The 23080-nt window shown below is 40.7% G+C and overlaps 2 protein-coding genes across 2 annotated transcripts; one reads left to right on the forward strand and one right to left on the reverse strand.

Annotated features, from left to right (window-relative positions):
* Positions 1–2057: 2057 nt before the first annotated feature.
* dsc2l (desmocollin 2 like) lies at positions 2058–10502 on the reverse strand. Its single transcript, XM_086172025.1, has 16 exons — positions 10309–10502; positions 10104–10194; positions 9786–9994; positions 9595–9699; positions 8580–8735; positions 8280–8424; positions 8030–8184; positions 7780–7914; positions 7467–7652; positions 7131–7378; positions 6830–6972; positions 5583–5804; positions 4958–5179; positions 4210–4322; positions 3710–4018; positions 2058–3309 (listed from the first exon to the last, which is right to left on the reverse strand). The coding sequence occupies exons 1-16, from the start codon at positions 10342–10344 to the stop codon at positions 3112–3114; spliced, it is 2673 nt and encodes an 890-aa protein (XP_086028151.1). The 5' UTR covers positions 10345–10502; the 3' UTR covers positions 2058–3111.
* A 3119-nt stretch (positions 10503–13621) lies between these two features.
* LOC147218889 (desmoglein-2-like protein) lies at positions 13622–21866 on the forward strand. Its single transcript, XM_086172022.1, has 15 exons — positions 13622–13791; positions 14320–14442; positions 14916–15071; positions 15152–15293; positions 15383–15546; positions 15745–15879; positions 15992–16177; positions 16295–16563; positions 16708–16850; positions 17143–17364; positions 17644–17871; positions 18117–18238; positions 18356–18531; positions 18660–18807; positions 19040–21866. The coding sequence occupies exons 1-15, from the start codon at positions 13738–13740 to the stop codon at positions 20018–20020; spliced, it is 3249 nt and encodes a 1082-aa protein (XP_086028148.1). The 5' UTR covers positions 13622–13737; the 3' UTR covers positions 20021–21866.
* Positions 21867–23080: the final 1214 nt, after the last annotated feature.

Consider the following 23080-nt stretch of genomic DNA (forward strand, 5'->3'; position numbering starts at 1 on the left):
GGGGGCACAGTTGGACAGTGGTTAGTGGACCTTGGTTCAATTCCGAAAAGGGAATTCCTTTCCGTGTGGAGTATGCATGTTCTCCCCTTGTCTGCATGGGCTTCCTTCATGGTTGAAAAATTGCCCAGATGTGCAAATGAACGTGAATGGTTATCTGTCTGTTGATGTGACTGGTGACAAGTCCAGGGTGTACTGCGCCGCTCATCCAGTGGCAGCTGGAATGGGCTTCAGCATCCCCCGTGACCTTGAGTATGATAAGCATTAGACAATGAATGGAAAATAATATCGCCACGCTGCTTTAGAAGTGTATTGAAGCGACAGACAATGGTCGATGATCCAGAGGCTCTCATACTGGATTACTGGTGAATCATGTGGTTAATTAGTGCCATTGACACTCAATGGGAATGTACAGACACTGAAGTTCCTTATTTGTTGTTGTTTTGATTGCTGCCCACGGCCGGTGTCTCATATGAGGCCGGCAGGTCTTTGACACAATGGGAGTGTCCTCGTTTTTCTTATTAACCGCTGGAACACGAACACAGGAATGCAAGTTAAGACAGCACAAGAGTGAGGTTGAGTGAGTCATTGTAAGAAGTCATTATCGAGCTCTGTCGCCAACGTTTTCATTTTGAGCTGCCGTGTTACATTTGACATCTGATGACAAATGAGGTTTGTGAAAAATGCCTCCTGGGTTTTAATCTAGGTCATCAAGATGAACGTTTCATTTTAAAAATAATACATAATACTGACACACATTTTCAATGTTGTGTGGTGAACATAAATGCAAATGTAATTCCTTAGGGATGTAAAGGCATTATCTGATATAATTTCAGTATTTCTTTACAGATAATTCAAAGAAGAATGCATTGAATTTGAAGATAATTTAAATTATTAAGAGTTAATATGTAAAATATGGGTAATAGCACTGGATGTCTTCCTTAAGCATTTATGTTAAGTGCTCATTTTACAATAGTTTTGTGTTCAGTGACTTTTCCACAGCTCTCCTAATTGGCCCCAGTGGGATTTTCAGTAAAAAAAAAACCTTTGATGTCTATATTACACATTTACTAAAGTTGCTGAAGTACTACTGTAATGTGAGCAGATGTAATGTGTTTATTGTTTTACTTTTTACGCAATTCACATGTAACAATGTGTCTGTGTTTACATTTTTTTATGCCTTTTTGGACTCCCACTGGACATCTTTCAATAAAATCATAAGACAAATGTTCTTAGCTGTATGATTATTCATATTTGTATTGTATCACATTGACAGGTACATCTACATTATCCCTCACAACATTGATAGGTAGGTTATTCATACTACCTCTTACTAATTAATAATGCGTCATTTAGACAAATTGTGGGGCGTATCGACTTTGTTTAAAGTATGTGGCGGCGCGGAGGTGCAGTGGTTAGCAGCAGCAGTTTGTGGTTCAGTTCAAACAGGGGACCTCCCTACCATTGTCTGCATGTGTGTTCTCCAGTTCCCTCCGGCAGTCCAAAAATATGTACAAGATTCACTTCAGACCCTAAAGTGAGAATGAGTAATTGAACAGTCATACAACAGTTGTAGATGAAGCCCTGTGATCGAACAGCCTGCTGATCTCTTGCCCAATTACAGCTCCCGCAATCGCAAAAGTGTGGGACAAAACGTTATAGATAATGAATGTATCAATGTCAGTGTGTAAACTGTCTTCATATTTTAATATATGTTACCAAAAGAAGTTTTTCATTAATATTCACGGGAATTTGACTGCAGTCAGTAAGTTGTATTTTACAAAAAAAACATGATTTGAAGAAATTGGTGAGTCAAGGCCCAAAAATTGTTTGTAGTGAAGCTTTGGGAGATGGCAATACTGTTAGCACGACATGACCTGAAGTGGAAGAGGTAAATATTGACAGGTTCAGTGGCCTTGGCTTAATGTAGCTCATCATGCTCCTCTTATTGTGAAAGCTCACCTGGTAAATCATTTACCTTACCTAATGTACAGCGAACACAAACAGACGCTGGTTGTAATCCATCAAGCGGAGTTCAGAGGTAAAATATGACAAGCAGCTTTTTCTTATTTTTACGACTTTATAAGCAACACTTTGGGACATGGAATGTAAGCTCTCCAGCACATGAAAGCATTAGCACTTCACTTTAAAATGCTTACAACCTTTTGACAAATGTATCCTCTAATCACCTTGGTAATTTTACGGAGAAGGTAAGCCTGAGGTGTATATAAAACATTCTGTGAAGGTAGCTTTGAGTCACAAAAACAACCCAGAATAACAACTCATATCAACCCTAAGAACTCAAAATAAAAGAACTTCATGCGAAAGGTCGGTGAAACGAATGTCACACATAAATTTTCCCTTCTTATTTGGTCAGTATTGCATTTTAGCATTGAAAAGGGATTATCGGTAATAATCCACATATCGGTAATAACTTACTCGTACGTTCACGCCCTTGTGCTGACTTTTCAGGCTTACTGTCAGAATAATGTAAAAACCTCAGTGACACTGAGGGCTAAAACCCCACCCATTCAAAGTCAAGACATGAGCTGTCATGCAAATGACCGAATGAAAAAAAAACACATATAGGGAGGAAAAAAAACAGCTGGCATGTTCCAAATATAGGAGTCTTGTCTGGATAGACATTTTACATAGATTTTACATGGACAATATGATACCAAAGGCAGTTGTATCCTTGTCATATTTTCTCTTGGCAAAACTCCTAAAGCTCAAACAATACAAACAATCAACTACAAACTACATAAAAACATTTTCTGAGTTTCAAACTATTAGTAATAAGCTAAAAGACCTTGTTACTGGATTACGTGTAAAAAAAAAAAAAAAAAGACAAAAAAAGAATAATACTACTGTCTGCATTAACTAATATTTTCCTGTAAATCCAAAAAAGCAAATGTCACAAATACACGACGCAATATGTACAACTGACTGTGTCAGGATCAGTGTCAGTGCTACAATTTTACTGCGAAGCAGTGAAGAACGCATAACAAGAAACATGAAACACGGGCACACAGCACTCGCTCAACCAGTTCTGCTTTCAATCTGATCCAAGGGCTCTTTGCATCCTGTTCAAGTCAAATAGATTGTTGGGATTGTTCACCTCTTTGTGCAGACACCCGCTAGATTTTTGAACTTTGGTCCTATTGTGTTCAGGAAGTCAAGATTATCATTGTCGCCCAAGTTGCTGCAGCACCCCACGGATCCGGCCACTGAACCCGCGCCCTCGAACCCATAGGAGTGAATGATGTCATCTGCATAGCGTCCATCTTCCTCTGTCGCAAAAAAGCCCAATTTCTGCAAGCGGAAAGGTGAGGAAGGATGTTATTTCCCCACACAAAGACTCAGCATTCGTGATCAGAGAAGATATGCGACTGTGATTATTGTACAGGATATGACTGGCAGTCAAGATATTAACGAAAGCAAATAAAAATTAAAAACAATCGACTACTTGCCAAGAATTTAAAAAGATATTGTTTAGAGAGGACCCTATCAAAGCTTAGTGAAGAATATATTATACTTGAGAGTTTCCAAAGATTTGAAAAGATAACGCAGAGGTAATTAAACCTCAAAGAAACAACTATCGACACACATTCAGCTCTTCCACACAACCGCTCGCCCCACTTCCAATAATTTTCTTGTTGACTAACATATATCAAACATCTGAACATGTTTTCGATTCAAAGAGAGAGCTTACCTGTTGTAAATAGCGTCCATTTGTGTGCCAAGTGTGACGGAAAGAGGAATCCTGGGCAAGGTATCGGCTGTCGAGGCCGACGCCACTGCCGACAAGCTGCCCTACGCTGTACTGACCACTATGGTACTTGTTTGCATCAGATGCGAGGATCTCTGTGTTGAATAGCCCGCTTTCATGTGCCTCTTGGTTTCCAAAAGTGCTCAAGCTCTTGTTCCCCTGCCACCCTGCGTTCAACACAGAGCCTTTCACTGAGCCTTTCACGCCTTGTTCAAAGGACGTGGTAATTGGGACATGGATGAGGTTGGAATCCTGGAAATGACAGCGAAGCCAATCATACGTGAATATACAAAGAAATATTCCAATGCAAGTACAATAATGTGCAATAATTCTGATCTAACCCTCATATTATGTTAAGGGTCAATTTGACCCATTGGGTCAAAGGATGAAATGGGTCAAATTGACCCTTAACATAATATGAGAGCTAAGTATTTTATCCTTACCACTTCTTCCCCGGGGCCTTCAGTGTTCGATGTGATCAGGATTCCAGCGCTGTCTGTTGGATCAATTTCTATCTTGTCTTTTTGTGTCACACAGAAGAAAATGAGGAGAAGACCTAACAACGCAGAAAGTATGTGTAAGAGCACATTAAGGCATCATATCAGTGGGAATAACAATACAATGCTTACAAGCCTTAATGAAAATACATTTCATTTACATTGCTTCTTAATTGTTATAAAATGGGCATATACAGTGTCATCTAACCATTAAGTAATAACAATGATTCTCTTTAACATAGATAGATAGCTGTAATGGACATTTTACTCTAGTCCTTTACCTCAAATGTGTGAAATGTGTGTCTGGACTCAAAAATATTATCTATTAGGTGATTTTTTTTTTCCTTGGTCTCAGGTATAAGAAACCACTTTCAGTGCTATTTCCTTATCACTGATCACTTTTTTCCTGATTTTATTTTTTTCTAATTGTTCGCTAATTTACAAATTAGTGGGTAATTTCTTGCTTGCTAAATTTCATTTCTTCATCACTTTATACTTTATACATCGATACAAAAAAAGGTTGACATCTTATAATGCAGTAGTACTTTATAGTACAAAAATAAAGCATATGTCAAGATAAAAAGACCACACCTTTTGATCGTAGCAGTTTTATCCTTAAATGGCTAGGAAAAAAAATCTGCTTATATCTATTAAATATAGTCAACTAAAATCAATGAGAAAAAGAGGGACTTACAAAGCAATAGAAGGAGGAGGAGGGGCAGCAGCAGCGCCAGAACACCCAGACCACCGAGTGACGCAGACCAAGGTTTGCTGATACATTCTCCGTTATTGCACTGGCAAATCTCGACGGTCACCTCCTGTATTTCACCTTTGCCCTGCAGGTCCATGATTTCCAAGGCGACAACATGGATCCGGTCGTGAGTATCTTTGGCAAGTTGCAATGTAGCCGCTGTGTCTATAAGAGGCGGCAGATGTGAAAATGACTGCTGATGATTTGTTTTCAAAAAATAAATAAATGAAAAAAAAAAAAAAAAGAAACAGGAACTGTTTGTAATGAGTTACAAGCACTAAAAAACATTAAAAATGGTGTAAGCCATAAATCCAAGAAGAGGCTCTGCCCAATGTGCTAAAAAATACATTGGCAGTGATATTTTTTCTTTTAAAGTACAGCAATAGAAATGGTTTACTGAAATACTGAAATCGTAAATGTAGGATAAATCAAGTGTGGGTGAAAGACGTCTCAATCGTGTTTTTGTTTTTTATCATGTTGTAACGGGTTGTTTTGCCTCGATTTTATTAAATAGTTGCTGGATCTGTAATATATAGGAGGCACTGGGTAATAGAAACCAACCACCTACCATTATATTTTTTGAGAGACCATATACCATCTGGGTTCTTAGCTAAATTGAAGGTGAAGGGGGACGAAAACGGAGGTAGATCTAAGTCCTCAGGCACGATCAACACCGAGCCGAGTTCCCCCTCATTCCTACACATCACCAGCTTGCTGGGATTGACCGTCGGTACGTTGTCATTGACATCCTCTATGCTGAGGATCACTGTTCCCGTGCCCGACTTTGAGGCTGAAACACAAATGGAGTTATTCATGTCATGACAGCAGACTTGGTAGTTAACAAAAAAACATAGATTTAATTTGAAAAGATTGAACAGGTTTGATTAATTGGGCGTTATAAATCTCTTAACGGCATCTGACATTATTCACACAGGAGAAACGTGTGTAATTGAAAATGACTCATCATGTGAGTTGTGAACAGGTTTTTTGTTCAGACAAGCATTGGTTAGGGTGGAGCTGATGAGCTTTATAACCTTGGGCTTTAACGATAAGTCCATGTGTTTACGCATTCCAAACTGTTGCAGTTTGTCTAAAACCTTAGACAGGTTATTTTCACAAACAACACCTCGACGCTAATCCTTTGAAGCAGACAGAGGAAATGCAGGTTGATAGATAGTTGGCACTTCAACTGCTGTGATTTCAGCAGAACTGAGAATCGTCCAACTGGATTTTCAGATTACTGGTGGTGTGGCTCGGAGAGGAAACTAGCGATCCACTACTCTGTGTGTTAAAGAAGGCACCGTAATGGGCAACAAACCCAAATTTGTTACTGATGATCGGTCCCTTGCGTGGTTATTAAAGTGTGTGAATGAAAAGGATGACATTTCAAACAGGATTTCGACAAAGTATGAGCTGGTGAAATCACTGGATACAATTGTTGGTAGATAAAGAGTTGGTTAATATTAAAATGTTGACAAATATATTTTCAGAACACTTTAAGAAGCTATAGCCACAAACTCTGAGCGTTATCATGACACTGTAATTAAAGTATCTGTTTTCGAACCATTTAACAGAAGGTCGTCCTCTTACTTCCGATATCTTGTTTCTCACTTAAGCAAAACAGAGAAATTAAGACAAAGTTTTCAGAATTTCACTATTTCAGTTCAAGAGGTGTTAGAAATATGTTGGTCTAACTTGCCAATAAACTGTCAGAACCATGTAGTAGTCGTTAAAGTGTGCAAAGTGGAAAATAAGTCATTTACGTTATCAGGGCAACAAGAAGAATAAAGTCCGATAGCGATAAACGAGACGTACTTGCATCTACAGCTTTCACATTAATCGTGTAAATTCCATCATGGACCAAATGTGACTCTCTGTCAATTGTGTTTGCAACCTTTAGCTCTCCGGTGACTTTGTCAACACTGATCCAGGAGCCTGGGTCTGAGGTCTTGTAATACCTGGGTAAAAGTGAGAAATGCAAAACATTCTTCAATCTCAGCGGTGAAAGTCTGCCACCAACAGACGAAAAAAGGTAACATACGGGAGTGTTCCGGAATTGAACGCGCTGCTGTGCAGACACCGTATCTCAAGACAAACGTTAGGTGAAAGTGCTCACGAGATGCCGTTGCTACTCTTGGTTTCGGGATCTACGGCTTTGTAGGTTCCTATCGAAGTTCCGTTTGGTAGATTCTCTTTGACCGTGATGTACATCGTGGGAGCGGTGAATTCTGGACCTTCGTCTACATCGATGACATTCAGAGTCACAGGGACGGTCTTCCAGCTGGCCCGCGTGCCGCTGAGCTCAGCTACGTTGCGAGCCATAATTTCAAGGTTTACGCTCGGCGTCTTCTCAAAATCCAAGGGCTGGGAAGAAAACGTAATAAACGCACATGCTTACCGATATCCATTCTATCACGTCGAGTAATATTACACAGTCATAACTTTCCCTTACCTTTGAGATGTAAAGGAGACCCTCATTTGTTTTGGGGTCTGTACTTATCCTGAAATTGCCAGTTTCATTGCCTTTGGTGATGGTGAATTGAGATAGCCAGTTTGGTGTGTTAACTAAATCCTTATCTTCAACAGGGATTTTGAGTATAAGTTTGTCACTTTCATTCTCCCTGACAGAAGCCTCATACTGAGAGGAAGTAAACAACATGTTACTTGTAATAGACAACAGAAGACCAACTTGACCTTCGAGGAGAATCATTACCATTTGAAAGTGGAGCTAAAGTGCACTGGAGGTAAACGGAAGACGCTCTTACCGATGGTTTTAAGAAGGTCGGTGGGTTGTCGTTGATGTCACTCAGAGTAATAGTTGCTGTGCCTGTGGTGAACAGACCGTCATCTCTACCGCCCATATCTTTGATTTGCACAACAGCGGTATACTTGTCTTTCACCTGAATGTGACGAAAAGGCGGAAGAAAGAAAAAGGGATTAAAAAAAGTACCTTGTACGGTATCATTTCAGCAACGCTTTACTTCTGATGAAGTTACAGACAGTGCTGCCGCTCACCTCTCGGTCCAAGGAGCTGCTCCGCGTGGTGATGACACCGGTCTTGGATTGGATGGCGAACAGGTCATTTGTGGTCAACAGGGAATAAGCTATCATCACATGCAAGGTCAGTTTCTCGTCTTTATCAGTTGCATTGACCGTCCCCACCACTGTCGCTGCGGCGTAAGGCAAAGTCACGGTATTAAGTACTGCGGAGTCCAAAGATTTCACGCCCATGCGGATGTGTATATGTGCATTTTGTGCTTCTCACCAACATTGCTGTGCTCTGGTACAGTGAACTCCAAAAGGCCTTGGAATTCCGGGGGATTGTCATTCATGTCATCAATCACAACTGATTTTTTCACAGGGATGTCAGTTGGTTTATGGGTGTTTACCTCAAAAACACTGATCTTTAACTGTAACACACATAAAGGCACTGACTTTCAAGAAATCGACATGTGATACTAACTCGGTTTGCCTATAATGTCATTTATTTCCAATCGAAAAAATCCCAACGCCTTATATTTATGCAATGATTTTGAACGCACTCAAAGGAAACGATCACACTTACGATAAACTGCGGGTTCTTCTCTCGATCGATGGGCCCGTGCACTAATAGCATCCCCGTGGTTTGGTTCAGCGTGAACAGATTCAGAGGCGGCTCATTGACACCGGGTCCGCTCATGGTGTAGTACACATTATGCTTGGCTGAGGAATCGGACACAATCTACAACAGAAACCCCACGAATCAGCAAAGACAAACTAGCAATGTGACGCATTTGTTGAAAAAAAAAAAAAAAAACTCTCTGGCCCAGCCCTGTACAGCTGCTAGGACAAACAAATCAGGAAATTAAGCAAGCAAGCACTTTTGTTATATCTTAGCCAGAGTATCTGGCAACGAAGGCATATCTTGCAGTCGATTATGGCACGATGTAAAAGCAAAGCGATCAGATCATATGAATAATGTTAATTGCTCATGTGTTTTTCTGCTGTGTAAGCAAATCGTAACTAAGCTATTTTTTAATCAACATTTAACACAGTTTGCAGCGTGGACAACACGGCTTAGTATCGGTCAGTTATTGACAAGAACACAATTTTGAATGGTTTCTCCTGAGTTAGTTACATGGCTATAAATTAGGTTGTTGGCAGACACCTGAGGGAGATACTGGATGGAATCAGTTGGCGTTTTCTGTTTCTGCGATGATCAGGCGTGTTTTGACTTTGCTCTAGGAATGTTACACTCGATCTTGACATATTTGCAGCGAATTGTCATCTTCGCACATGGGTTGACCACCGGTTGAACTTAATATTATTGGGTTTTTGTTTTCAGTTGTTTGTTATTTTGTCTTTAATCGTTGGCGAGATGTACTGAAATTCGGATGCTATTCAGTAGTAGGGGTTACTCACACCTTTCACCGCGGTGGTATTCTGTATTTATTTGCAATGTGTTGTGCATTTATTTGACAAGTTTATTGAATTTCAGTTGTCTCTCCTTGAGCTGTGAGAAGAAATAACCGAAGAGGATGGAGACACACTTTTATAAAAGTTCACAAAGCGCTGTGTATATTTAAAATCTGTCTAATTACCTCATCCACAACAACGGGAAAAGGCCCCTTTTCGTTCTCCAGGATGTGGGAGGGCGGTGGACCCCAGCGTCTCTTTACGCGTCTCAGCAAACCTCCGGCGGAGCGCTGTGCCGTTAAAACAGTGACATTTTCACGTCCGGACTGTGGGAATGTCTCCAAAAAATAAAAAAAATAAAGAGAAAAGAACTTACCTGCGCTCTCGGCTGAGAGTTGCAGTCAAGGTGAACAACCATTTCACTTCGCGCACCCCCGCTGTCCCGGGCCAGGATAGAAAATGTCCGCCCTCCGGTTTCCAACGTTACCGGATTGACAACCACCACAGCCCCGTTCACACCGACGGCGAAGTCCGGGTCGTTCGAAGTTACGCGCACTGTCTCACGATCGCAGTCCGCAACCGGCACTGGACACAGGCGACAAAAAAAAGGGGAAAGATGAACGTCTTGAGACGCGGATGGCGCAGAACACTAAGATCACACAATGAAATAATCCACCTTTTTTTTTTCTTTTACCTTTTGTAATCTCGTGTCCGACCGGGATCGTTTGTGGGACGACAAGGTGCACGTCTCTCGGGATTACGCACGATTCCACGAGGAAAAGGAGCTGAAGCGGATCTCACGGTTAGTTTCCGATCGAATCGTGGGATGACATGCACCGCAGAGTACTATTGTATCACGCACGGTGAAGCGAGTCGTGCAAACACGAAAGAATACTTACCAACGCAAGGCAGATGTTAAAAGTTACGATCGCCATGTTTGGCTCGTTTAACCCGAACTTTATTTGGAGGCAAACACTGAACGCCGAGTTAAACGTCCGCTTCGACAGGTGGCGGCCGTTTTTCTGTCAATGATCCACAAAAGTCAGAAAAGAGAGAGTTGTCTCTAAGTCGTCGTGAACTCCCATTGAATTCAAACAAGCTTGTTTGGGGCTTGTCTGTCACTCCTTGTTGTGAGTCACTATGTGGACACACCTTTAGCCGCCCCACCCAAGAACCCGCTCCACCCGGTGCGTCCGACCGTCTGCGCCCTGCGAGTTTCAAGAAACACGTCGAGTTTATTCCCCTTCGGATGCAGCGCAACTTTTTCTAACACCAGGTGGAGACATTCCCCCAGAATTTCCCCCCCGCGGACTGAAGTCACACTACAAGTCAATTTTCTAAGTGTTGCAAAACATCAGGCTCATCATTCAATATGGAATTGTTTGGGGAGGGTTTGTTTTTAAATATTTGTAATTGTTGCGCATCTAGCTGTTATGGTTTGCTTCAATAGAATTTCTGGTTGTTTGTTCTATAATAAAACCTTTTGGAAGGAAAAAAAAAAAAAAAGGGGGTCTATTGTTAGTCAGGAGTATCTGGGCCCATGTCTGTGACCTGGTCACGCCCCGCCTCTCTGCACTCAGATGATCTAGGAGAGAAAGGACTTGGTAGTTAACGCCATAGGAATGTGCCCTGAATGAAACCCTGCATGTGGGAGGTTATGTTCCCACAGTAAACAGCTCGCTATCTGTGTGTCGTGCTGATAAATGCGCTGCTGGCCAGAGCAAGAAACACTGGGCCCGTGTCCTCCGACATGTAAAGTGCCTCAATATCCTGTAGCGGAGTGGGCCCTGTTTGAAAACGCGCTGTGCGGTCAGACACGGGACTCCGCATACAGGAAAGGTGAGAAAAATGTCAGGAAGGCTGTGTTGCTCTGAGTCATGGGCTGGGATCAGATGAGTGAGCTTTAAATTAATAAACAGACTTGGAAAAAAATCCCGCTGCTTTTTTAGTCCCCCAGGAAACTGACTCTTAACTATAATTTTCTAGCAGTAACACTGCTGACCAAGCCCTTTTTAAGTGTTTATTCAAAGCACAATTGTGTCATTGCAAGATAAACTCTCTATTATAAAAGTTCTACTTAATTTCAGCAGAACTGCTCTGTGATTTTTGGCTTAATCTATATACTTTTGAAAATGATGGCTCCATTGTTTGGGAGGCTCAGACAAAAGAAACACACCCCCAGAAAAAGAAAAAAAAATCTATCTCTTGCACTTTCAGATTTTACATGCGGGAGTTTTATTTTGACATTACATGACTACTCCACCTTTATCTCCACTCCCTTCTGGTGAGTTTCGACAAAGTGCATGGCAAGGGAGGTGGTTACTATGGTGACAGATATGTTTTGGTACAGGTATGACATGATTTGTATTGAGTTATGGAGAAGAGATGTGTGTCATGCTGTCAGTTTGTCTTCCACAGAAATAGGTTCTGTGGAATAGTTATTAAGATTCAGTGTTGAGAGCAATGACACCTTTTTTACTTTCTTTTTTTTAAACTGTAAAGTAACATAAAGCTGGAGCTTCACAAAAAAGGCCCATTGTGTTTACTGTGAATCTACTTAATCCGTCATCATAACTTTGCTCATAACAGAAGAAAAATAAAGAAGTAGTCTGTCCCTTTCGACCCACAAAGTATAAAAAGTGTTGAACAGGAGTTCGTGCACAACTGAATAATAATTGTCCAATAAAAAATTTACTCGTAAAGGCCGGGGCGGCGGGGTGTTTATTATTCATCTATAAATTTGTTATTGTGAAAATAATGTCAGTATGATGCCTGTTCCTAAGAAACTCTTCCAGTTCTAGTTCTTCAGAACACTTACAGGGCATTGGGTTTAGTCAAAGTTAAAGTAAATGTTCTTGTCACCTCTGCCTAATGTTTCCACATGCAGGAGATTGAAATTTGGTTTCTTTAAGACCCATGGTTCAATAGGAAGCAGATTTATCAATGGATGTAACAATATATGTGATAGTAATTGATATATTGCATTGATTGCTGGCCATATGTGACTGAGAACAGTCAGGTGAAGGTAAGAAATTAACACAAAATGAGAAGAATTTTTTAAAATTAGTCACAAGTGTCTTTCATGTCTTTACCGATCAGCTGAAGAAACCTCTGCATTTTGCATTTGTCTCGTCTTTTCTTTTCAATTTCTTTACATTCCTCTTTCTTTTCTAACCGAGCAAAAGCATTTGAGTCACTCAGAAACAACGTGAGACAAACAGCTTGCGTTCGTCTCCCGTGACTCCCTGTGCAACTGCATATTAACACAAATGTTTGTGTTTGTCAGTTGTCTTTTGGGATTATATTTGTAATCAAATAAAATGGAAAATTTCCTCATATCTGAGGAGATGAGGAAATTTGCGCTCCCAGGAGGCATTCTTTAACTAGTTTTCATTGTATTTCATTGCCTCGATACGGGAATTGTGATCGTAAGGAAACATTTGGTAAAACCCGTTAACCTTTGTCCCTTTGTGGCTTTTTGATACCGACCATGGCCGGACGATTAAGTGAGAATGTTTGCTAAAATAGAATCCCTGTCAGTGTGCTGGCTGTTGTCAGTGAAGTGTGACATACTTGTCCAACGCAGTCGTGTCACTTTCCTTATAAAGCCTAACCAACCCAATCGAGACTGTTTAACTTTCATTCCCTATCTTAATCGCTTTTGACCAGAAGGAGCAACGCTCTGTGTGTGCCTAATGTGTACCTTTTTTATTATCTTCCTTTTTTTCTGTGTAAAAACCACCCAACCTTGCACACATTTAAATCTTTGTGTGCACAAAGACACATACAACATCTAGTTTGCAGCATAGCGCAGAGGCGAACTTTGGGAATTTCACAAGCCCGGTGGAAGTTTTACAGAACGGTGACAGAGCATCAGTCTGAACCGCAACCCTCTTTAAATTATCTTTCACACTTTATCCACTATTGTCAGAGTATTTCAATTCGATTCCAAACTAAAATAAACTACACTCCGCAAACTGCAACCTGAGACAAACCAGACTACGCAGGCTTGGCACGTTGGGGGACATTTTTTTGTTTGCATCAATTTGCTGTAAAGATTTTATCTGATATGACAACTCTTCTTTCTTCATCCAACCACCAGGTTTGCGGGCAAATATTGTGCCAAGCCTTTTCTGTCTTGTTATCTGCAGGAACCTGTGAGGAACCGCCTCCTGCGGTAACCCCCTCCCCTGCCTTCCCCCCTCTAGGAGGGCCAAAGTTTGCTCAAGACCAACAACAGTCCACGGGTAGAGTCGGAGCGAGGAGACCAAACTGTTGACCGAGAAGATTTTGATGGTGGAGGTTGTGTTTTTTTTTTAAGCGATCCGATGGCCACGCCGCTGAAACGCAACATTTTGATCGCGCTGGCGATTTACTTTGCGGTAAGATCCGACGTTGCCGCGGAGATGCGACGCGTTCATTGCGGGAGGGTAACGGAAATCTCAGGTGTGGCTCTGGAGCGTCACACGGGGGAAAAAAAGAAAAAAAAAAAAAAAAAAAGGAAACGCAGCTCGGATTTCAGTAGAAATCAATAAATAAGTAGCATCATTTCTTTTTGTGTATTTTAGACTGAAAACAAATCTTATTCTCCAACAGCGCAACTTAATATCGGCGTAAAGTCATTGGCTCAATATTGTTGCTCAGACGAATTACACGAAATTGTAACCTGGGGCATTGCCACAACCGGGATCGGGATTACAGGAAACCGGAATTGACCTGTTTAAACATTGGGAAAGTGTCCAAAAGTATTTAAAAGTTTCTTCATTTGACACAAAGTGTCAGCGTGTAGTGCGTAATGGCATATACGCGCGTATGAGTCCGGAGATCGTCGGATTATCTGACTGTTATGGATGATATATTTACATATATATAAATATATATATTCCCCCGCTCCCGTTGTTCACCTGCAGTTTGTTCCTGATGAGGCAGAAGGAAAATGGCCGAGTTTACGCAGACAGAAGCGAGGATGGATCAGCCCTCCCAGGAAGCTGAAGGAGAATCACGATTACACGACGTTGCCGTGCATTGCCAGGGTGTGTACTTGGTTGCCGCTCTTAAAAACGCCGATAGTGGAATTTCGAATGAAAGAAGTTAATAAGTCAATGTTGTGAAGTTGTACGATCGCACGAACATTATAAATTGACTCCAAAGTCCCGCCCTTTTCCTTAACATATTGATCTAAATGTTGAAGTCGAGTTTTTGTTTCATAAACTTATTGCTTCTGCTGTTATATCGCCACGATCCGCTCGTCTTCACAGTGAAACCTCGCTCTACCTCTATGATGATCTGTTTTGTTTTGTGTTTTATCTTTAATGGATATTTTATGAATATAAAATTACATTTCTTGTTAAATTTCATGGCCAGGTGATGTTTCAAAGTTTATCCAGTTTCATAGGTCCAGTCATGATTATACACCAAGGCGTTACAACCCTACTAAATATGAAAGGAATAATAACAGAGTTATATTAGTCATGGATAACCTGTTTTTTGTTTGTTTGTTTTTCAGATTCGTTCTGATAAGGAGAATTTCACCAGGATATTCTACTCCCTCAAAGGGCCAGGTGTTGACCAGCCCCCTCTTAATGTATTTGGTGTTGACCGCAACACTGGCTATGTGAAAATTTATACCATTTTGGACAGAGAGACAATCGCTTTTTACCATGTAAGATCATACCAGAATTTCAATCGCATATAGTCAGGCTCAACAGGGAAGCAATGTAGTAACTTTGAGATATCTCATAGCTAAAAGGTGTGGCAAAGTATGCTGACGGTTCCCTGGCAGAAAAGGATATCGACCTCACAATTACTGTTTTGGATGAGAACGACTGTATACCAGTTATCAAAGTAAATCAAGTGGGATCTGTCAATGAATCTAGTTCAGCAGGTAAATTCCTCAATTATTGCGATATCCCAGTAAACAAGTGTACTTTGATTTTCAATAGTGATGACTTTGTTCACTGCGGTGATTTTTAGGCACTGTCGTCATGAAAGTTATCGCCACCGACGCCGATGAGGAAGACTCACCCAACTCCAGGATAAAATACAGCATAGAGGAGCAGAGTAATATTGCTAGAATGTTCTACATCAACTCTCAAACCGGGGAGGTTATTGTTCAGAAAAACACCCTGGATAGAGAGGTAAGGCTCAACGTCAACTGAAAAATGTCTCTTGACATCAACGTTTTTGTAGTTTTAGGCCAAGTTTAGCAGGACACCCCATTTACGGCACGCACCATTTATATTCATGAAAAAGTCAGATCTTTCAACTGTTATGTACTTATTTGTATGGTCCATCTACGTACATTATATTTGCTTTTTTTATCTCCTTTTTTAAAGACAAAAGACACATATACCTTGATTATAAAAGCATCTGACCAGGGGGGCCTGCCAAGCGGAAACACAGGAACTGGAGAGATTACAATAAAACTATTGGACATAAATGACAATATTCCTACCCTGGAAAAGGAAACGGTAGGATTGATCCCCACAGGATATGATCATGGTTTTGCTCAAGTTTGGCTCTTCGGTAATGTGATTAGAATTGCATTTGTGAAGCTATCGGGAACGTGTGTTGTATTTGTAGTACGAAGGAAGTGTAGAGGAGAACACCATCAATGTGGAAGTGATGAGAATCAAAGCTATCGACATGGATCTGATTTATTCTGATAACTGGCTGGCCGTCTTTGAAATCATCTCAGGGAACGAAGCTGGATATTTCAGCATCACTACTGATTCCAAGACCAATGAGGGAATCATAATGATAAACAAGGTAAGATGAAAGTGTGATGAGATGAGCACGCAAAAACCAAGAATGTAAATCAATTGTAAACCCCCATTCAATGAAATATGTAACTTCAATTTTTTTATTTCTTGTTCGTCATTGCAGGCTCTTGATTACGAGGCAATAAAAGCGCTTAATTTGGAAATAGTTGTTTCCAATAAAGCAAAATATAATTTTGCCGGTAAAGAAATCCCAAAACCGAAACCATACAATGTTAAAATCAATGTGGTTAATCAGAAAGAGGGTCCTCGTTTCCAACCGAGTGTTAAAGTGGTGACCCTATCTGAGGACCGCACTTCCATCTCAATCAATAAAGTCATTACCAACTATGCTGCAATTGACAGCGACACACTAATAACTGCCACCAACGTAAGGTATGGACATGCCAAACATCTATCAAGCCATCTCTCAAAATTGAGCCATAGATACCTACATTGGTCTTATAATAAAACTGTATTGATTAAATGTAGTCAAATGTAAAACATTTTGTTCTCAAATTCATGTTTTCTGTCTTTTAGGTATGCTAAAATACGCGATGATGACAACTGGCTAATTATTGATGAACGTACGGCAGATATCAGACTGAACAAGCTGCCGGACCGGGAGTCAAAGTTTTTGATAAACGGGACATATTATGCCAAAATTATATGCATCACGACTGGTAGGTTATATTACACAGAATTAGATGAATCTAACAAGCTCAAATTAATTTACACTCTAGAAAATCCAAATTAATGCCATTAACCAAAGTTTTTGTTTGGATGGACTGAAGTCCTCATGCCGAGTTATGCAGCCCGTTCCTCCGATTTGTCTTTTAAGGGCATTCGGATCCTAATTGATTGTTGGAAATCGTTTATTGGTTCTAAGTCTTAACCACTCATGTCCATTTATTACCAGATGATGCCAGGCTGTTATGCTGCAGATTAACATCAGTCTCATTTGGTTTCATTCAGACACCCCCTCCAAAACCGCAACAGGAACTATAGCCATTCAAGTCGAGGATTTTAACGATCACTGTCCGAGACTGACCGGGACAACTCACAACATGTGCCTTGAGGACAACGTTATCTATGTCACAGCCGTGGATGAAGATGAGTTCCCCAATTCAGCACCATTTCAGTATACAGTGATTTCAGAAGGCAGCCAGGGGAAATGGTCAGTGGAGCATTTGAATGGTAAGACAATGATTATGTCGGTATATTGCAGGAAACTCAGGGGAATTTGCTCTTTAAGGCGTGTGTTTTAGGACTACTTGAACTTTATTGTCAGCATTTGTTTTTTGTTTTTTTTTGCACTTAGGTGGCTAGTGCATCTTGAAAATATTTTGTTGGGCATGAGTGAATCATGGTGTCAATTACCATTGACTTAAAATCAAAGTGGATATGTTAGTTCTTTGGAAAGTGTGCTGTATGTTATTTGAAGGAAGCTGACACAGATCTTTATCTTTTTTAAAGATACCACAGCCATTCTGCGAGACCAGGCAAACCTTTGGCCGGGTATATACAATTTGAAATTGAAGATCACGGACCAGCAGGGACACTCGTGCGCTGAGGCACAGGTCATTGACCTAACTGTTTGCACTTGCAACAAAGAGAGAACATGTGTGCCCCGAAGTTCAAAGACAGCAAGTTTTGGATCTTTAGGTGTTCTGCTAATGCTTCTGGGACTGCTGCTGCTTCTTTGTGAGTAGAATTATTGTTTCTTTCTCTTCTTGGTTGTTTATTTATATAAGATGTATGAACCGTCCCTTTAAGATTTGCTATATGTTAAATGCTTTGGTAAGCTTTGTGAAAATTAATTTGTTTGGACAGAACAGTCCACTCAAGCATGCATTTTACAATTAATAGTTTGATGAACTATTGATCCTTAGCTAAATACCATTGTTGGTTTTGTTGGGGATTTTTTTTAAGAAGTATTTTTCTTCTAGTGTTGCCGCTTCTACTATTGTTCTGCCTGTGTGGCGGTACTATGGGAGACTTCAAGCCCATTCCATTTGATACCAAACAGCAGCTGATCCCTTATCACACTGAGGGGCAGGGAGAAGACAAGGTACTTGCATTTGATTTTGATTTAAAATATTTGTACTATTTTTTTCTTCAAAATGTATCCATCAGCGTTTCTTAACACAAACTTCTAAATGTCTTTCCCTGGAAATGTACTTCGTAGGAAGTCCCACTCCTACAAACCCCAGATGTTGGAGCAGTGCATGTCATAGACGCCGGTGGTTCTGGGAATGGGTTCTTCGGTGGACTTTCTGAAATGGGAGGAGCGACAAGTGGAGGAGTCCTTGGTGCCCAGATGATATCCAACTTCGCAACTGAGAACGCACACTTGTGTAACAGGTATGGAAAGAAGGAAACTGTAGCTCAGTGGTAGAGTGCATGTCTGAGGTTCTGGGTTCAATCCCTGTCGCTTTGGATAAAAGCATCTGTCAAATGACTGTATTCTATTCTATTCTGTTCTATTCTAGGTATGACCATTCCAGTAGTGACATAAAGGTAGACTACTCTGGAGCAGGGATGATGACTGGACAAGAACATAATTTCTCCCAGTACAACGGTGGGGTCTTCGATGGGATGGCTCTCTCCGATGAATTCTTAGGAGACTACTATTCAAGTGTGAGTATCTTCTTAAAAGGCTTTGATAATCATACAATAATATGCAAAAAGTCACCCTTGCAGGAAATCTGTTTTTTACTAGATGTATATATTTTTCAAATGACAACCTTACATGCATGTTCCCACATTCTTCCAACCACATTTTGCGTTCTTTTTGGATGAAATGGCTCCAATCTGTCAGAATTGTCTTTCTCCGAATAATGCAATGACCCATGCTTCTATTTATTTACAGAAATCTTGCCATGCCGCACAGCATTCCCAACAGAAAGACGGTCTCCTTGTCTATAACAATGAGGGACACGGGTCTCTGGCAGGTTCTGTTGGCTGCTGTAGCCTTCTTGAGAATGAAAATGACCTTGAATTCCTTAATGACCTTGGACCTAAATTCAAAACCCTGGCTGAGATTTGCCAGGGGTCACGTACAGAAACAACATTTGTGGATGCCGAAATTGGAGAGGGCCCTCCTGTCCTGTCCACGGACAACAACCCCTTCTACACACATGTGCATACTCAGAAAGAAACAGTCAAGGACACCGGATACCTCAACACATCCAATATATCTTCTGGACTATCCACTACCATCCACAAAGGGCAAGTCACTAATAGAGGCCAAGATTCGGCCACAGTTTCCAAGGTACAGGTGCAGGAAAATCTTGTGATTCCTAGTCAAACGTTGCTCATACAACAGCCAGCTATGTACTATGCTGCTACACCCATGTACGTTGTTGAGCCCAAGCCTCAAGTAGTTGTTGTTGCAGGGGGCACCCAACAGGCGGTCGGGCAAGTGGGTCAGGTTGGGTTAAGTCAAGGCCTACTACAAGTTGGTGGCATCCAAGGTGCTCAGGGTGTATTACTTGTAGATGGGCAAACAAGACTAGGTGGAGGAACTGCACAAGGCTTATCACAAGGAACCTTGTCCAGGTCAACTCAAGTGTTGGTGGTGGAGGATGGGTCCTCACATGGAGGACAAGTTACACAGATAGCCAAAGGCCTTGTTCAAATGGGAGAGGGAGCTGAAGAACAGGTTTTGGAGGTTAGAGGTCAAAGTATGCAAGACAAGAGCATTTCACTGGGTTGCCATGGCACTACCGTGTTAACTGATAATGCAACTCTGACAACCACACCCAAGTTACAAGGGAACCAGAAAGTGGTTGTGCAACACAAGAAGGTTTCAGTCACACAAAGAAACATTGATTCTACTTCCAGGGCTTAAATCAACTCTTTAGCATACACACCTGCAATACTATAATATTATGTCATTATTAAACCCACTATGTGATGTTTCAGTTTCTTGATCATATCACCACCACATTTTTCTCCACTTGCAAAAACCCTACTTGTTGTTGTGGTTACAGGGTATATACTTTATACCATGACCATGAAAGGTATTTCATTTTCACACTCGTGCTGTTTCATAAAATATCTAAGATATTTTTCCACATGTATCATTAGTGTTCTTATTTCGTATATTTTGACACTTAGAATATATTTTGCAAAAAACAAGGGAGATATGGACTTTTTAAAATGTTTATATACATGTTATTGCACATGAAATGGAACAACCGATTTGGGAAAATTTGATCATCAATGGGAAAATTGCCGCAAATGAGTGAGTGAGTGAGTGAATGCTATCTGTCTATATATGTGGCCCTGAGATTGACTGGCAACCAGTTCAGGGTGTACCCTGCCTCTCACCCAAATACAGTTGGGATAGACTCCAGCATCCCTGGATGGATGGAAGGATGTAAGGATGGATGGATGGATGGATGGATGGATGGATGGATGGATGGATGGATGGATGGATGGATGGATGGATGGATGGATGGATGGATGGATCATCTTCAGTGTTCCATTGCAGCTGAACATGAAGTCAAACTTTCCAGAACTGATCAAAAGCATATACTAGTGTGTTCAGGAAACAAATAACAAGGGCTCACACCGATACCAAAGAAAAACAGAAGAAGTCAACAACCTATCAGAGTATTTACTTATAACAAAGACTGTCTGACATGACACTGTAACAAAAGAGCAGCAGAGAAATACTGAGAACACAAACATTTTCTGTACCCGCCAGTGCGGATCCAAGTCATTACTCACCAAATCAAAAACTATGATGACTGAATGTAGTGTCCTGTCTAAGAATCCTTAATCCTATAACCATTTGAAACCCAAGTTGCTGGTCTCGGACCCGTGGCTCTGGTTTGCTGGTATAACCTTGAGGACAATTGTTTTCTACCTGCTTGGAATCAAAATCATTGTTCATTATTAACACATTATTAACTTCTGTCAGTGTAAATCAGGAGTTATGAGAAGCAAATAGCAGTGAGAAAAACATCAGCAATACAGGCGAAATACAAGGCAGTTTCTGTTATAGTGAAATGCTTGGGTAGGCCTATTGTAGTATTTTAAATTGAGGCATGCCATAAAATATTTTTACAATGTTTAGGGCTCCAAACTTAATATATTTTTTATAATTATTAGGCATATAGGTATATAATTAGGCAATTGTTGTACAGGAGGCCACTGCTTTCTTGAAAAGTATACATAGAAGACTGTAAATAAGAATATTGTATGAAAAAAAGCACCTTTTAAAAAGTTAGAAAATTGAAAATAAACTCATGAACGTAGTTTTACTGCACCAAGGGATTACACTTAGATTGCAATGGTCACACTTTTTTAAAGCGTACACCATGTGATCAAAGATGCACTTGCTTAATGACTCTAAAGGAATAAACCTATTTAAATAACCCAAGGATTACTTTCACTGGATTAAATTGCAGAGATGTACATATTCTCAACAAAGTCATGATGAGGCTATTTTGTTTTTGCTATTTTGTGTGCACATGCTTGTTTAAGTTTGTGTTGTGGTAATATTTGGTAATATGGGAAAGGGAAATTAAGTTACCAAGGCACTGAAACTGTTTGATGGAGTAATGTTTTATGATGCTTTTATTGCTTTTGATAAACCTAGAGTTGAAAACTTCACTGCTAGCATTTTTTTATGTTTTGTATGTGTAATAACATATAGAAAAGGTCTTCCACTGTCAGAATAAAATTGAATAGAAACAAGCTGTATTCATATAATTCAAGTTGACATTTCTCTTTAAATTCTTTTGGGTTTGTAATTCTGCACTGCAAGATAACAAACCTATGATTTCTTTATCAGAAATTAATCACTGAACACTTTATCAACACTTTGTTAGTAATTACTCTTAGTATGTAGTTTATGAAATGCATAATAAAGTACACCCACCTTGTGTTAGGTCTAATATATGTAAGTGACTTCTAGTTCTGTTTGTAATGTGATGTAATATTGGTTAAAGAAAACCCAAGGGAGCCATACAAAATATTTTAATCCACTGCAAAAAAATCATTTCACTATTCCAAAAATATAATGCATTAAAATGCATCACACAACAGGTACTAAACAGGTGTTTCGTGGCTCATTATCTATGTGTAATATTGTTAATACTGACAATACGTAGTTGCATAATATCATTTAGCCTTGTGAGTGTGGCAAATTAAATTCATATTCTGCCAGTTACATATACTGTTGAAGTACAATTGTGAGTACATTAAAAGGGCTTAATATTGCATTTTAGACAAAGGAAAACAACATAAGCACATGATTGGCCGGGGAAAAAAATCATCCGACTGCACTTGATGAAAATGACTTAAAATTCTCAGATTTTCAAATCTAGCTATTAACAATGAATGTAAGCTGACGATGATGTTAAAATGTGGGTCCAACTTTATAGGAAATCCTACAAAACACATAAGATTATGACCCGTCTTCACCGTTCCTTCAACTATTTTCAGAACTTCAGCATTCATCCGTCCATCTTCCCCCGCTGATCCAGAGTCGGGTCCCGGGGGCAGCAGCCACATGGGGGGGGCCACATGGGGACCCCACGTTGTGTATTGAGGTGTGTCTTACTATATCTAGTTGGGATCTCTCAGCCTCGAGCCCCACCCTGGGCCCCGTCAGAGAGGTGACATTCCATGTTCCAAGAGCCAGCCTCTCCAGCCGAGGATGGGACCGCCAAGGTCCCCCCGGCTCAAACTGGGCTTGACCCCCTTGGTCCTTTCTGTTGGTGGTGAGCCCAGGGGAAGAGGGACCCATGCCGTTCCTTAAGGCTGTGCTCTGCCAAGCCCCGTGTGTGAAGGCCCACCCAGCAGGTGCTCGTCACTGAGCCCCGCCCCTGGGCCTGGCTCCAGAGAACGGCCCCGGTGACCCACGTCCAGGCAAGGGAAAACTGGGTCCAAAGATTGT

This window comes from Fistularia commersonii, chromosome 25, assembly GCF_037954325.1.
Source record: "Fistularia commersonii isolate RoL2024-O1a breed Wild chromosome 25, RoL_Fcom_v1.0, whole genome shotgun sequence".
NCBI classification, from domain to species: domain Eukaryota; kingdom Metazoa; phylum Chordata; class Actinopteri; order Syngnathiformes; family Fistulariidae; genus Fistularia; species Fistularia commersonii.